This window comes from Diabrotica undecimpunctata, chromosome 2, assembly GCF_040954645.1.
Source record: "Diabrotica undecimpunctata isolate CICGRU chromosome 2, icDiaUnde3, whole genome shotgun sequence".
Classification (NCBI taxonomy): Eukaryota; Metazoa; Arthropoda; class Insecta; order Coleoptera; family Chrysomelidae; genus Diabrotica; species Diabrotica undecimpunctata.
Window position 1 is genome coordinate 33,734,350 of NC_092804.1, and position 17,614 is coordinate 33,751,963.

Here is a 17,614-nt window from a genome sequence, read left to right on the forward strand (position 1 = left end):
TGGGCCAAAGTCACCCGAAAACCGTTAAATTCTGTACCACTTTGCAAATAACAACCGACCTTATCAGCAACTACGTTTAGACTGAAATACTGACGCCAGGCGGGTAAGAATTCACAGATATTCAATGTGCAACTATGCAATTAATCTTATTAGCAGCGATAATTCTACTGATAAATTGTTTATCACTTATTTATGTGAAGACGTCTTGGTAGGCGTAGGACAGTTTGGGTGCGTGACATTTTTTTTAAAAGACACCAAAAAGAAGAATTATTTGTGTTATATCCCATTCTACAATTGTATTACAATTGTATTACAATTACAATTGTATTAAATTTCAAAATTATTATCGCATAAGCAAGCCCAAATATTATAGGTTAATTACAAATTTTGAAATGTCAGTGGTCAATGTCATTGCTAAGAGCAATATAAATGAATGCGAAATGTTCCATATTCATCGACCAACAATCAACAATTCCAACAAGTCCGAATTTCAAAACTGGACGATCGCGGTCGGTCGCTATAAGTGATGGACGGTCCACCAGTCAGACTCTGCGCATACATTTTCATAGATTCGTAATGTTGGTCGATCGTGGACGGTCGGTCTGGTCGAGCAGTCTGATTCCTCCCTTACTCTTGGAAGTATTATTAGTTGCCAACCAATTTTTACAGTCAATAAATCTTAGGTAAAATGGCTATATTTTAAAAATTCATTTTTTTTCTTATTATAACCAGTATTACCGTGATTTATTAAAATTTTCCTAAAGTTAATATGGTACTAATGGTGCGGTATAATGAAATTTACATGATAATATATTGTACATATGCACTAGTTACTAAAATATATTTTTCCCAAAATGAGCCAAAGTCATCCTGGCGGGTCAAAGTCACCCGAAATTAGGGTACTTCTTCAATACTCTTCCAGTTTAAATCATATGTATTTTTCTATCAATTTTCTAACATCAACTGCTTTTTCTTGTTTTACTTGTAAAGTATATTTTGGTATGATTCTAGAACAAAACTGGTCCATATTTCTATTCGTTTTTGCGACTATTTATATTTATTCATACCATGTCGATAAACAGGGGAACCTGTTTATTTTACTAGTATTGTTGTTGTAAGTAAACTAATTATTTATAAAATGCTTCTGCAGGTGGATGTTTTTCAACGTTCTAAAGCGTGTTTAAAATAGCTTAATTCTTCAATACTCTTCCAGTTTAAATCATAATGTTGTTCTATCAATTTTCTAACATCAACTGCTTTTTCTTGTTTTACGTGAAAAGTAAATACTTGCCTTTTAAGCACTTAGTCTAAAAGATTTATTTATCAAGAGCGGTTTCAACATCCTATCTCCTGATGTATTGTTGCAAAGTATGTAATAATGTCACTCGATATTTACTTGCTTTATGTTCACTTGCAGTTTTTTCACCCTTTTCGATGTAAGTACGGTTAGACATTTTTTTCCAATACAGTCCCGTTTCATTAGCGTTAAATACTTGATCGGTAACCGCTTACCGGAATTCTTCTTTGAATTAGTTCCTCAATCCAACTTGTGATGGCTCTTTCTGTTCTTTTTAATAATACATTTTTATTTAATACAAAATTTGGCGCTTAATTTTGTACCAAAATTATATATTTTCTTATAGCAACTTCATTCTTAATTGCTCTTACACTTTATTCGTCTAAATTAAAATGTTTTCCAATTGCCGTAGATCCTTCTCCTTTTCCTAAGCGTTCTAAAATTGCAATTTTCGTTTCCAACGAAATTTATTGTCTTTGATGTTTTTTTCTTCAATGGGCTAAATAAAATCCCAAAAAAAGAAATAAAAAAATTAGACTTATAAAGGTAGCAAAAACCTCTTCTAATGAAAAATAAAACTACTGACACTCATTTCAAATCTTTCCTTGCTCCACTTGAAACCTTATTATTGTCGTCTCCGGTGTAATTAATAAACGCATGAAAATGTGTTAGCAACTTGGTGCAAGTTTGCATGTTTATTAATTGTTCTAACTATTGCGCAATATGGTGTAATATTGCGTAGTTAGCCGGTACGCTCTTATTGTGGCATTATCTTAAAGAGACAATGCCTTTATGGTTTTATTGGTGGTGGAAATAAAACACAGTTTTTCTAAGAAAAAAACTCAGCTTCAGAGTCTTAGAAAGTTTGTAGAGCCCTTCGAGCAAAGTGCTCTAGGCCTCTAGGGAGCTACCCTACACGGGTAAAACCATGCACTAGACACTACTATACTGTACTGACTTGAGATCCGAAAATGTCCCATATTTAAAGATAAATTAACTTTTATATGAAACTTTTTCATTTCTCAACCAATTAAATTTAATTATATGTTCCAGAAGGAAGGGCGATGCACATCGAGGTGCGTGATTGGTGGCACCTGATGACATTATACTGCTACTTGGAAGCAGTAAAATTTTAAACAACTTTTATAAAACGAAGCACCTCTAAGAGAAAATTTTTTTAAAACAATAACAGGTTATACCTTTCAATGCGAAACTCGCAATATGTACTAGGGACATTGTGTAACAAGGGAATCCCCGACTTGCAAGGCTCTCTTTACTACATCTGACGGATATTTCTGACTCTTGGCTTTATCAGAGCGAACTGATTGCAAGCTCTGGGAGAGAGCTTGTTAGTTCTGGTATATAAACTATAAATAGTTCTGGCTAGGTATATAAACAAAAGGAAAGACGTTTAAGGTTACAAGCCTAATCTAGTTATTCTACAACTTAATTTTAGACAAATCAAACGATCGCACGTTACGGGGAATGTTTCCAAGAAGACAGTTTTAGGCGTAGCTTATAGCAGAAGTTTGTTTTTTTTTTGAAAAGCGTACTAGTTTTATTGAAAAAAAAAGTTTTAAACGTTTTAGATTGTTTGTTATGTAAAAGTTTAAATCCAGCGCTTTTTAAGCATATTTCAAATGCGTCACATTTGTTGCCAAAACTCAAAATCTAAAATGTCATGCTATAGGTTTTAAAGGTTAGGCTCTAGTAATCGAAACTTTATACTGGACAGTCAATAAAAGAAATTGATTGTATTGATCTCATGAAAATCATAAAAAATGTCAAAAATCGCGCTACGTTTATTTATTGAATACATTTATAAAATCTGAGTCTATTTGCGGCAAAATACATAAATTGCATACAAAAGCTCACCTGCTTACCTTTAAATGGCATCTTAATTTTTGTCGATAGGGCACTTGGATCAAAAGATATCGAATTTTTACTATCGAGCTGATAAATTTTTTATTGAACATTGATTTTGCGCACGTAACTGACATTCAAAATCGACGGTCGCTTCAAGCGCTGTTTCTGAGAGAATGGTTCATTTTACACAAAAAGTTATAATAAACATTCTTGTTTAAAATTATCTCAGCTACATTTTTTATTTGAAACATTTTTTTCTACGGCGTACAAGTTCTTGGTAAATCGATTTTTTTGCGTTTTTACCTCACTACAAGAGGGGCTTTAGGGGGAAACCCGAGAGGTAAAAGTGGTAAACTTTTTTGCATACTTTTTGTGGTCAAAAATTAATATTCTCGGCAAAAATCAGCTTGTTCGTATGATTTTTAGAGGTTGAGTGGCATTTTCGTCTCTGACGACTGGAGTATGAATATAGTAGATCCACCCATTCTCCTTTTATCCACGACCTAATATTTGCCTTAGCTAATAGCAGAAACACCCCAGGTGGGCCTGATAATATTCCTAAAGTATTTGTCTAACTATGGGCTCAAAAAACTCTTAACTTTATACAAACTAATCTGGACATAACATAAATTTCCATCTCAATGGAGTAACTCTATTATTATACCAATACTCAAGACAAATCGGCCAACTATTTTTCCACAATCTTATAGGTCCACCTCCCTCACATGCACTATGTGTAAGCCAATGAAAAAAAATTGTCCACACATGTTTTTTATGGTATTTTGAAAAACAAGATTATTCCAGCGCTTCACAAGAGATAATTTTGTACTACTAAAAAGCCGTAAAACTGTACTATTATGCATTTCCAAATCGAGAATAGTATGTTAGTCCGTTGTGACCTAAAGATTGCTAGAATCTTTGCATTTGTTCAATAATAAAATAACTCTTTTAAAAATGTTGTAGACTTATTTATTACACTATTGCAACAAAAATATACAAAACAATAAACATTTAAAATTTTATTTATTTAATAAGCAAGCAGCCTCTGTTTGGGATGGCCAAGTTTCTCCAAATTTGGAGTACATGCAAAGTTTATCATTGGCGGGGGACCACACATGAGGACTAAAGCATCATCAGAAGAGGGAAACAGGTGTTCTTTTAGCATTTCTTCGTTGATGAAACCGGAACTATATTTCCAATCTAAAACAAAAATCGCGAATTAAGTTGGATACACATCGTTTTATTAACAAAATAAAACAACAATTAAATTTAAGATCAATTATTACAAGGATCCGTTCGTTACTCCAAGACGGATTAGAAATAATTACCTATGGATAATATTTACCAAATATTTAATTTCGATATACGAGTTTTTTAAGGTATAAGCCGCTGAGCGAACGATATTTCGCTTTTAAATGAGATCAAGATTAGATATGAAATTGCACATTACACACGAGGAATGCGCCCCAAATATTGGGGTTGTGTGTAGCATCTAACAGTTTCAAATTCACACTGATGAGAGAATCGTACGGTTAAGATAGGAATGCGTATTTGCCGGATTTAGAGTGTCCAAGTAGTGGTCACGTACATAATCGTACAAAGATCTTTACGGCGGGGCTCTGTTACGAGTAAAACTACCTTTTTTGCTTTTAATTTATAATGCAAATTAGAATTATTTCCGGGAGACACTAGATATTTTTTATAAAATACATATATTGACAAATAATTGTCTTCAAATAATGAAGCATGAATTTTAGAAAAAAGAATTAGGTTTTTCGCGAGAATTTTATTTTAAAACACAATCAACAGCTGGCGAAAGCCGACAACCCTGTGCGTTCGTTCTCCATAAGAATAGCATTGCCCTATCTTAGCTATACTGCACTCTCGGTGTGAATTTTACTCTAGCCTCAGTCTATGTGCCTGTTTCCTTCGTTTCGAAGCATTTTTGATAAGTTGGGTTCATGTTCTATGCTTATTGTACATTTGCAAAACATCACATTTATTTTTATAACCATGGGTCCGAAGAAGATGATATCTATTGAATTAAAGCGTGAAATTATAGAAACACATGAGCAAGGTGTACGAGTAATTGATTTGGCGAGGATGTACGGGCGTAGCACATCAATGATATGCACTGTGTTTAAACAAGAGTTGATAAAGGATATAACGCCATCTAAGGGCATTACAATAATTTCTAAGCTCCGGATCACTCCCCATGACAAGATGGAGAAACCATTGATAATGTGGGTGACAAAGAAGCATCTTCAAGGGGGAACCTTAACACAAAGCATCATATGTGAGATGGCACGAGCGATTTGCTGAAGCAGGACCAACACACTTCCACAAACGAAGAATCGGAGACTCATTTAAAGACAGTCGGACTGGTTCGAGATCTTTAAGAAAAGGACCGGCATTTACTCCGTCATCATGCATGGTGAAGGAGCAAGTTCGCATGTGAACGCAGCTGAGGTTTACATTAAAACGTTTTCCGAACTGATGGAAGCCAAAGGATACAGTCTCCAGAAAGTCTTCAACTGTGACGAGATAAGGCTTTTCTGAAAAAATCGGTTGCCTGTAAAGTCGGTTTTACGGGCGAAGATTTTACGTGACAACGTCTTTTTCTCGGTAGAATATTTATTGATATGAATATTATTAAATTGCACAATAGGAACAAGGAATTGAATGAAAATAAGAATTGCACAAATTTTAACTATAGAAATATATTTTGTTTACTAAAACATTGTACATGTAAACTTAAACTTAACTAATTTCTATTTGAGTGATTTTGTTGAGGATAGGACGATGATAGGAGAAATAGCATCGCACCAGCGGACCGATCATGTTTGAGTGGGAGAGAGACGCAAGGCATTCGCCGGTCCGGCGGTCCTCTCTCTCGTTCGGTGACTCATAGTAACAGACGTGAGCGGGCGTTACACTTTTTCATGAGTGACTCCGAGCCACAACCTAATTTAAGACGTTGTCACGTCAAAAGGATACCGAATAGGACTTACATAACGGCAGAGGAGAAGACGATGCTAGGTAACAAACCCATGAAGGATAGATTAACTCTAGCACTTTGCGCCAATGCGAGTGGTGTAATCAAAAAAGCAAACCTCTACTAGTATACCGTTCTGAAAATCCCAGAGCCTTAAGATTTTAAAAGAAAAATGCAAGTTATGTGGAGGGCAAATCCTAAGGCGTGGGTCATCAAGAAATTCTTTGTGGAGTAGATAGGTGGTTTGGCCCTTCTCTTAATGCAAGTCCTCGTCCTCGAAAATGCCCTTCGACTATACGCTACCAAATCCCGAAGATAATTTACTCGAAGAGTTCAAGTTTATAACGGTTCTCTACCTACCACCCAACACCAATCCTGCAGCCCATAAACCAGCAGGTGATTTCTAAATTTAAGAAATTGTACAACAAAGCACTTTTTCGGCGCAGCTTTGAGGTGCCTTACCCTTTAAAAGTTCTGGAAGGACCACTTTAACATCGTGCTATGCCTAGAAATTATTGATCATGCCTGACTGGGTATTACAACGAGAACATTAACCTCTGCATGGAAGAAACTGTGGGCTTTCGACGGATTGGAACTCGAAGTGTCAGTGGTAGAGGAGATTGTTTCTCTTGGAAAATTCATGGGTCTGGAGGTGGAGGAGAGAGAGAGGAACAGTCTTAGATGCTGACAACCGAGGAGTTACACGATGTATATTCGCAGCAGCATATACTTGTTTTGAAGAGGAGACAGAGATGGAGAAGGTTATCTCTACAAGAGATATAAAGGAGATCTTGGGAATGTATGAGAAACTTATATAGCTCGCGGATAAAAATCACCCCAAAAAAGTTGCAACTGGTCATATATCGGAGTTGTTCAAGGAAACTTTCCTAACTCATTTCCGCAATATTCTGAAAGATAGGAAGAAACAAACCTCCTTTTTTTAAACGATCTGCAGGTGAAAGTGGGCAAACCGTGAAGAAAAAAATGAAGACCATTGACGAAAATTAAGCGATTCCGTAAGTACTTCACTTTTTCATTTACATATTTATAAAAAAATGTTTCTTCTTGTAAATATATTTGTTTTATTCAAAAACACTTAACAAAAACAACCGAGATGGTGTTTTCTGGAACGGATTAATGGAATCTCAATGGGGAAAATTGCTTCGAGAATTCGAGATACGAGCAAGGTTACGGAACGAATTAAACTCGTATGTCGAGGTATCAGTATATATATATATATATATTTATACGTATATGTGTAAGGCTTATCACTATAATAGTTAGATATCTGAGGACCAGATTTGTCACACTAAATTTATAAATGACTAAATAAAAATAATATATTGATATAATTACCTGGTTGGGGCCTGTCCAGAGTATACCACAACTTGAAACTATTAGGTCTACTCTTCACTGCTTCTTCTAATTCTGGTCTTAACAAAATATCGTCTTCTGTTTGATTTGCAAACAATAATGCACATTCTGTTGTGTCATTAGGGTCTTTGAGGATGTGTCTGATCAACTGTAAAATTGGAGTTATTCCTACACCTAAAAATAAATGAAATTTTTTTATTACATTAAATTTACGATCGGCTTCTTCTACGTTTTTATTGACAATACTTTCACGAAGTTTATTTATTAAGGACTATTACTCACAGTTTCTTCATTGATCATTTCCGGTAATTCAAGAGGAGTTTCTTGATTCGTTGTTTGGGTGATAGAGTAATAATAGTATCAGTTTCTATTAAACCCCAATGAGGGGATTACTATATTGTACTTCCTTGGGATGCTAGTTTAAGGACAAGCATATTAGAATAAAGAATACGTATTTATAGTTTTAGTCTTTTTGATGGAAAACTATACCCTTATAATTATTCTAAATAATGATTCTAAACATTCAGGATTGAGTTTTGCCATTGACGCATTTGGTCCAAAAAGATTTTATAATATATGTATATAGGTCTAGATTATTACTAAATTATATGTTGATTTGATTTCGTTACCTTTGAATTTGATTTAGCTGAAAGGGTTTTAACATCAACAGGAAATATTGGCGGATAATTTCAATACTTTTTATTGTTAATATGTCACGATACTCAACCAGCTACTTAGAAAGAATAGGCCCGAAACGCCAAGGGTTATGTCCAGGAGTGGACAGTCAAGGCTTGTGAACGAAGATGTCGCGCTCATTATGGGACATAAGAAAGTATCGATTAACTTTCCTATGGTGCCTTTGATTTGTTAGGGATTTCCATGTAAGTTTCTGTACTACATTTTGTATGAACTAATGTAGGATTCCGGAATGCAGTTTCCAGCATGCAGAGCTCGTTCACTCTGGAGGGACGCAAATAATGTTACTAAAATATGATTTTTGAATACAAACAAAAAAGTCAAACCACTTTTCTTCCATAGCTGCTCTATTTCCAATAATATAATACTGTCTAAGTATATAAATAACGAACCACTAGCTTTAATATTTTTGGATTATAAAGAGGCCTTCAACACCATAAACCAATAAAAAATGTTGGAATCCTTGACAAAATGGCGAAATGACTATCGACATAAAAATATAATTACAACACATAAGTCAAACTTAAAAATTCCGAATACAACGTGGAATGTCAAGGGGGAATGTCAATATTCACAGAAACTGTTCACTATACTTTTGGAATATATTTCTGACAGGGCAAATCTGACCGACAAGAGCATAAAAAAAACGGAGAAAAGCTTAGGCATCTGAGGTTTGCTAGTGATATTGTGTTATCAGCTCTACCTTTCCTCCTTAGAAGGGGGATTGAAAAAAATCAATATGCCTAAAACCCAGCTGATGACAAATCTTGTAGTCAGTGAAAATATATGCGCATAAACAAAATCTATAGACCAGATAATAACCTGTACATACCTAGGTCACAAGATTTGCATTGGAAAAGATAATGAAACCGTTGAGCTGCTCTGTCATATAAGACTGACTTGGAAAGCCTTGAAGTTGAACCATGTTTTCAAATTATCTGACTTCCCAATATATCTTAAAAGAATAATCAATAAAAATTTATAATCAATGTGTGTTGCCGGTGTTGACTTGAAGAGCGCAAACGTTGACAATCATAACGAGAACAGTGCAAAAGATCCGTGTGGCTCAAATGGCGATTAAGCGTCCTATGTTGGGCGTTTCTCTACTAGACAAGATCCCAAACCGCCAGCTACGACAAAGATCACGAGTGGCTGATGCTATAGAGAGAATATCAACACTGAAATGGGACTGAGCAGGTCATATGGCTCGAATGACAGATAACAAATAGACAAAGCAAATACTAGAATGGAGACTAAGAGATGCTGTTTATCGATGTATAGGTCGATCACTAACACAATGGACTGCCGATCTACAACGTTGCAAGAAAAACTGGATGTGAAAGGCACAAAATCGGAAGGAATGGAAAATTATGAGGTAAATTTATGTCCAGCAGCGGACAAGGGAAGATTGACTGATAATGATACTGTGTAAGGGTCAGTAAAACATAATGCAGTATCACTTGTTCAGTAATAATCTAAAAACGTAACATCCTGACTATTCCGTAAAAATTACGTGATTCTGAAACTACCAAGACAAATATTGGTTCATCCTGGGCTATCAAATAAAATATGTGTTGCTAATATAAAATTGTTTTATCCAAAATACTTGTAATAGCAAAAAAAAATCCCTAAAGAAGCCTGGCATTAGATTATTATTAAAAATTCATAAATACCTCCAGCAATGAGATTAACTTTCTTCACTTTTATTTCCTCTGGTGGATCTTTTCTAAGTTTCTTCACTGTAAATTTACCATGACCAAGGTACTCAATTCTTCCCGCCGGACCTCGTACATCGATAGTGTCACCAATTTTGAGCGATTCTAAATGTTGAGTCATTTTGCCACCATCTGGAAATTTGGGATGAACATTTTTGAAATATACCTAAAACCAAAAGGAACTCTTACACATGCTCTACAAAAAAATCGTGGGAATATCATATCTTAGTGAGTTTTTAAGCGGGGCTATAAAAAGCAAGTATCTATAGTTTTGTATTAACAGAATAAACAAAATAAACAGTACCGTAACAAAATAAACAGTGATACTACCAAAGTGGTGATCTTTCCTCGATCTCAGAATGTTCTAATGCAGATCACATCGAATGGTAAAATCTTGGAACAAGTAAACAAAATCAAGTACTTGGTTGTTACTGAATAAACAACCAACATGTCCCGAATCTCGAGATTAAATGCAAAATTGAACAAGCAAGAAGCGCATTCACACAAATGAAAGGGCTACTATAAGACCAACACATCAACTTAGGAAAGAGGATAGGACTACTAACATGCTATATTAATATATAATATATTACAATTATGCTATACGGAGCAGAATCATGGACTCTCACAATTCCAACCATGAACAAGATAGAGGCATGGGCGACTCAAGGATATCCCCATAGTTTCCCCATGCTTGTCGTAAAAGGCGACTAAACGGAGAATCAGTCGTTATCTTATCCGGTCGCGGCGGCTAATTTCTGGGAGGCAAGCGCGACAAGACAAGCTAACGACAGCTAAAGGAGATATGTGTGGTTGGGGAGCGGAGTTAACACGCCCTCTCCCCATCCGCGGTTATCTATCCTAGATGGGGACTACTCTGTCATACCCTATCACTTTCCATATCTGGTTGTATCACTACACTGGCGGAAATGCAAATAGAATACCCACTGGCCTTCACTTCCACATCTGCAGTCTATGGCATTATTCACATCGCCAACGCATGGTCAACTCGACCCGATATTATCTATCCTACACTCCGAGTACAACCCAGAAAAGGTTATCCTTCCTCCCATTTTTGCTGCATCCTCCAATACGCAAGTTAAAGGTGTAATTGTACCATGCCCAGTTCTGGATGGAAGTTGTGTCTAAATAGACTTGGAAGAACCAGGTCGCACCTCCTTTTTTAAATAAATATCGCCAAGAGAAGGACAAGTTTGAAGAAATTTCTTAATATAATAATAATGTCGGGTGTGGATCGTAACTACCAGATGACATCATACTATTCTTCTCCACGAAAAAATATAGGGTTGTATAAGAAAGTAATGTTCCACCTATTAGACATTACCATATGAAATTCCTACTATATTTCTAGGCATTTTGAGAGAAATAAGACTTTTCTTCAATTCCGTGAGGAACTGACTAAATCATACCTTGGAATATACCCAAAAGTAAAAGATGCAAGACATGTAATCAGGCCAGAACCGATTGAAGGAGAAAAAAGGCAGCGCCTGGATCAGGTATCTGAAGCAGATGTCCCTCGGTTTGAAATTATGCATTCTCCCAAAATTCTCCCAAAAAATTTCAAGCAAAAAAGTCACCACATGAGTCATCATCATTGTTTATCCCACAAAAAAATCTGCAAATCTGTTCAGAAGGACCAGCTTTGTGTGTTGACCCGTGCTTTAAAGAATTTCATATGCGTAATAATTAGAATTACAGTTTATGTATGAATTCTTAAGTGTTTCTTATTGATCAGGGATAAAGCGGCATTCGTCGCTTACTTTTTTTTTATTAAAAATCGCTTTGTGAGATCTAAGACCCCTACGAATAGTTTTCCTAATTAAACATTATTTAATAACCATATGCATTTTTAAAGTCAATAGTTTTTATTCATGTCCGCAAACGTGGTGATGTAACTCAAAATAAATAATTTATAGATAAATGTAGTGAAAAAAAAATTACGATGACTAAATCTATTAGATTGTTGTCTACACGACATACTTATATTGTTACAATGTTAGTAAAATTACTCAATTGTTTACTTTTTTGTAACTGTTTTTTCGTTAAAGTCTAACTTTCAGAATCTGCTTCAAAGATAACGAAACAACCGTTTATCTGAATTATTTCGAATACTATTAAATATATATAAAAATCAGTTTTCATTATGCAGATATTAGTCTATATTTTATAGTTTTAAGAGAAACAATTGTAAATGTAGAAGTTGTACAGAATTACTGAACAGAAATCGAACTTTAAGTTTAATTCCCGTTACAATATTATCTTAAATAAGGAACACAATAAGTTTATTCACCATCGAAAAGTTGTTTTGTTATAATATTATCGTAGATACAGCTGTTTTCAAGATGCCTGATAAAGAAGGCAAGGACAACGTCATTTTATTATGACATAACGAGAGATTATTCTAAAATATAAATTATTTCCGAATGCAACAAAGTATTCGTCCTTGGGCCAACAAAGACATGTTCTAGTTCCGTAATAATTTAACTTAATCTACGTTTATCTATATTCATTTTTTATTTTATTTATTCGTTGTAGAGTAACAGATTTTCCATTGGATCAAGGTAATTTTGTTATAAAATAGATACTCCAGTCGTCAGAGACGAAAATGCCACTGAACCTCTAAAAAAATAATACGAACAAGCTGAATTTCGCCGTGAATATTAATTTTGAGGTCCCAAAAAGATGCAAAAAAGTTTTACGTACAACGTAGAAAAAATATTTCAAATAAAAAATGTAGCTGAGATAATTTTAAACAAAAATGTTTATAAGCATTTTTTGTGTAGAACGACCCGTTCTCTTAGGAACAACCATCGAGTTAGAATCTATGTAGAGGGCATAACGTGACTAAAAACGACCTTACTTCGGCCATATTGTTATGATCGTTTTTACAGATCGTGTATGATTGTTTACGTTTGTTGTTTTTCGAATATTTTTAGTTTTATAATACTTTTATAAAAACTGTAATATTATATTGTGATAGTGCATAATAATGGTTTCTTGTTCTCAACATAGTTGCAGTAGCAGAAGCAATGTTAATAAAAAATCTTCAGGAATAACGTTCCACAGGTTAGTATACAAATATGTAAACAAAGTAATGGCCCGTACTTCAGAAAATAAATTAATAGTATTCATAAAAAATCTTATAAGTAAGGTAGATCGTGCTATTCTTGAGAATACTCACATATCTTCGTCCTAAATATCTTAAAATTTCTTATTAATTACTGCAACATAATTATTTTTATTTCTACACAGTATTTCCATTGTGATATTCGGCAAATATTCAATTTTGTTTTTTTAATAATAACTTTTCTAATTTTGTTAATTGAACTAAACTTAAACTTACTGAACATAAGGGTCAGTTAATTTGTAGTTATAAAATATATAAGTTGTAAAACGAACGTATTTCTTTTATTTCATACCGTATTTATTTTACGCTTTAAAATATTATTTATTATTATCTCTTTCAGATACAACTTGTTATTTGACTGTATTAATTTATCTTTATGTATAATATGTCGTGTTTTTAGTGTTTACCGCGGGATAAATAAATCATAGTTTATTAAAAATGTATTGCACTTTTTTAGATTATGATTAAATCTTCTGAATAACTAGTCATATTTGTATAGTAGTTTTAATATTATTGAGTCAGGTCCTGATCCCACCGCCATATTGGTATGATCGTTAGCCACACCTACTGACGCCGTTTGTAATACACACGTTAATATGCTCATAGCTTCTCCATACATTTTAACTCGATGGGAACAACGCTTGAAGCGACCGTCGATTTTGTATGTCAGTTATACGCGCGAAATCAATGTTCAATAAAATTTGTATCAGCTCGACGGTAAAAATTCGATATCTTTTGAATGCAGTGACCTATCGACAAAAATTAAGATGCGTTTTGAAGGTATAGAGGTCAGCTTTCGTATGCAGTTTTTGTATTTTGTCGCAAATAAACTCAGTTTTTATAGGGGTCAACTCTCTGACGACTACACTAATATGATAATAAGAAATATCACCCTGTTAGAATGTAAAATGTGTAACCGCTAAATTAAAACTGCACTCACTTTGTTTTAGTTTATATTTTACTAGCTGACCCGCCGAATTTCGTACCGCATTAAAATTAAATAATGTACCAAAGTTCAAAAAGCTCCTATTTCGAGTTTGTTAAGTCTGGGTAATGAAATGAATCCGGTCGAGGTGTCAATAGCCACTTTATCATTTCCAATATCTAACAACTGCTTCGAAAACTCAAGTGCACTTTAATCTTGTTGCAAAAACACTCACATGTAATTTGTCAATTGGAGCGTCTATACATGCCGCCACAAATTGGATGATATGAGGCATGCATTTAGTTCATCCGCAGTTAATTGGGGAATAATTATTAAATAAGAAACAGTCTGACAATAGAATCAAGGCTTCAACAAAAATGTTTTTGATTTTCATGAATATCTTTCAAAGTTCTGTCCAGTCCCTGTAATGACCCCTGTAAGGACGAATGTACATTCATCCCAAACGATTAATTTGCATACCTGTAAAATCTTCGCCATTGCTCTATTTTTGGCGATGATGCAATCTGGTGTTTCATTAATTTGTAGTATAATGGTAATTTCAAGGCAAAATTTGCAATTCGCCGCCTTCCAATACTGCCGCCTACTGCGATCTAATGCTTGCCAATAACAATAAAATTAGTAATGTTTTTTGTGTCCATCTCCAGCATCAAGGAAGTAAATTCCACCAGATCCAATGTTCACAGCTAATATCAAAGTATCGTACGCAATCCTCTGTTGATGATGAAATTTTGTATGAACTATTTCTACAAATGCTACAGTATTGAACTGTTATTCTCTTTGTAATTGTTGTTCTCTTTTATAAAGTCACAACAGAAATAAATAACATTTATTTACTGTCAAATATTAATGGTGCGTCGTCATAAACTTTCTTTGAAAGATATATTAAACTACATAAAATAACCATGTCTTGATAATAAACTAAAATAAAAAAATTAAAGACAGACCAAATGTTAAAATTCGTCAAATTTAAGATTTGATTTTATTGTATTCTATTTTATTCCATTTTATTCTATTTTATTTAACTTTAATTTTATTTATTTTAATTTAATTTTGCTTAATTTTATTAAATGTGATTTAATTTTAGTTTTAATGTTATTTAATTGTATCTATTTTATTTTAATGTATTTTATTCTATTTTATTTTAATAAATAGGTTCTATTGTCAAGTCTCCGTTCAAGTCAAGTGATCGTTCAGCTCTTTGCGCTGCGTTTTCTTTTTTGAAATAAAGTCGTTGTCCATTCACCAGGTGAACATATAAATTGACTACAGTGGGATGCCGTTTGTCTATGGAAATCAAGAGATTTTACAAACCGCCTCATTGACATATCTTCCAATCTGATATGTTACTCCATCGTTATTATTTAGAGCAGCAATACCAAATACTTCAGCAATGTTTTTGTGTCAATCAATCAATACTGACATTAGAGAGTTATTGAAACCGTAAGATGTAAGATGACAGCGCCTTTATTACAGAACCCTTTAATACAGTACAAAATAATTCATGTTTAAAAGAGAGTTATTGCTAGCATGTTAAAGAATTCTTTGATTTTGACAAATGATATTAAATATTTTTGTATAATATAAAAATAACCTATAAATGCCCAGAAGATCCGTTTGTTACTTATACACCTAATCTTCGATTAAAAACTAAAATAAGATCATTAAAAATAGTAAAAAGTACAATTTAATTAAATTGTTATTTAGAGAATACTAGAATCCATAATACTCATCTTACAATATAGAAGAACCATTAGATATAGCTAGTTTAGCTGGTACAAATGATGAAGAAAACATGAATATTATCGGTATAACGTAAAACGATAATAATGAAGATTTACTAATTGACAACAATAATAATATTAAAAACAATATTCATTATATAAAACAAATTGGATCAAATATCTATATATACATATATATATATATATATATATATATATATATATATATATATATATATATATATTATATAATATATAAATAAAAGTTCTCTGGTCTGTATTTAATTCAAATACAGGCGGCGGCGTTTATTTGATTAAAGCACAGTAATAAAGGACGTACAACTGCGCATGCAGTAATAAAGGTGCTTTTATTTTGACATATACGCATGCGCATGATATAGCTTTCTTTCTTAGTCATGGTATGACGCCATCTATTAGTTATATTGCGATTTAACATGAGAGAAAAACAGTTTTTAAGGTAGGTCTTTCTGTACAATTTTTTGAAAAGTATCTTCTACGCAAACCTTCTCTTGATAATAATAAAACACCACATTATATAATATATAAATAAAAGTTGTCTGGTCTGTATTTAGTTTAAATACAGGCGGCGTTTATTTGATTAAAGCACAGTAATAAAGGACGCACAACTGCGCATGCGTATATGTCAAAATAAAGGTGCTTTTATTAAAGGATGACATAAAATGCGTCTTCAATAACTCTCTATTTATTTTGTTAATCATAGCTTTCTTTGTTAGTCATGGTATGACGCCCTCTATTAGTTATATTGCGATTTAACATGAGAGAAAAACAGTTTTTAAGGTAGGTCTTTCTGTACAATTTTTTGAAAAGTATCTTTTACGCAAACCTTCTCCTGATAATAATAAAACACAACACAAAAATAATTATCGAATTTGGTGCAGTCGTTCTTAAGTGATTCGGCGATTCATTTTTATTAATATAAGTAGATAGATATTACAATTACCTTAATAACTAAATCAACGTATCCTTGATCGTCGTCTGATGACACAGGAGTGTATGATCTTATAACTAACTCATCGTTGATTTTAGCCGACAGTATAATATGTTGACCAATAGGAAGACCTAAAAAAGAAATGTATAAATATATTATAAAGCGATCAAACACTCGAAAATAATATATTGTGAAGAAACGCCTAAATGTCAAAGTATCTGAGAACTACACTGCTTAACAATTGGAGTGGATATTTTTATTATTCTTAAACAATATTCCAATTTTATTGTGATGGATTCGGCCCAGAACAAAATTGATAGCCAGTGCTTTTTACATGCTACTTTTTCTTTTTTGGTTTTTTTACTTTTCAGTAAATGATAAAAAAAAAATAAAAACAAAAAAAAGAATAGATGCCTTTGAAATGTATATATACAGACGGATGCTGAGAATTCCATAGATATAAAAAGTTACTAATGGTGAGGTACTTCGGCGCATGAGTAAACAAAAAGAATTACTCAGCATAATCAAAGAGAGAAAAATACAATACTTGGATCATGTGTTGAGAGGTGAAAGATATGAATTACTCCAAATCATATTGTAAGGTAAAGAGCAGGTCAAAAGATCAGTTGGAAGACACCAGAACTCGTGGCTGAAAGACCTGAGGAGATGGTTTGACCGGTCATCCACAGAAATCTTTCGTGCAGCAGTTTCCAAAGCCACAATTGCCATTTGGATCGCCAACCTTCGACAGGAGACGGCGCAATAAAAAGAAGAAGAATCCAAAGATATACTAATGATTTGGCAAAAATGAAGAGAGAAATATAGGCCGGGTTTTATCATATGATTTCTACCGACGAAGTACAGCAACATCAAAAGTGCAATCCAG

General features: G+C 33.6%; 1 protein-coding gene across 4 annotated transcripts in view; it reads right to left on the reverse strand.

Moving 5' to 3' along the window:
* Positions 1-4,109: 4,109 nt before the first annotated feature.
* Positions 4,110-17,614, reverse strand: part of LOC140434391 (NADH-cytochrome b5 reductase 3) — a 35,359-nt gene continuing 21,854 nt past the window's right edge. For all 4 annotated transcript variants that reach the window (XM_072522593.1, XM_072522594.1, XM_072522591.1 and 1 more), the window contains 4 exons: positions 16,741-16,859; positions 9,902-10,109; positions 7,515-7,706; positions 4,110-4,363 (listed from right to left, as the gene is read on the reverse strand). In XM_072522593.1, coding sequence (XP_072378694.1) covers positions 4,191-4,363; positions 7,515-7,706; positions 9,902-10,109; positions 16,741-16,859 — 692 coding nt within the window. In that variant the 3' untranslated portion in view covers positions 4,110-4,190. The remainder of the gene's footprint in view (positions 4,364-7,514; positions 7,707-9,901; positions 10,110-16,740; positions 16,860-17,614) is intronic.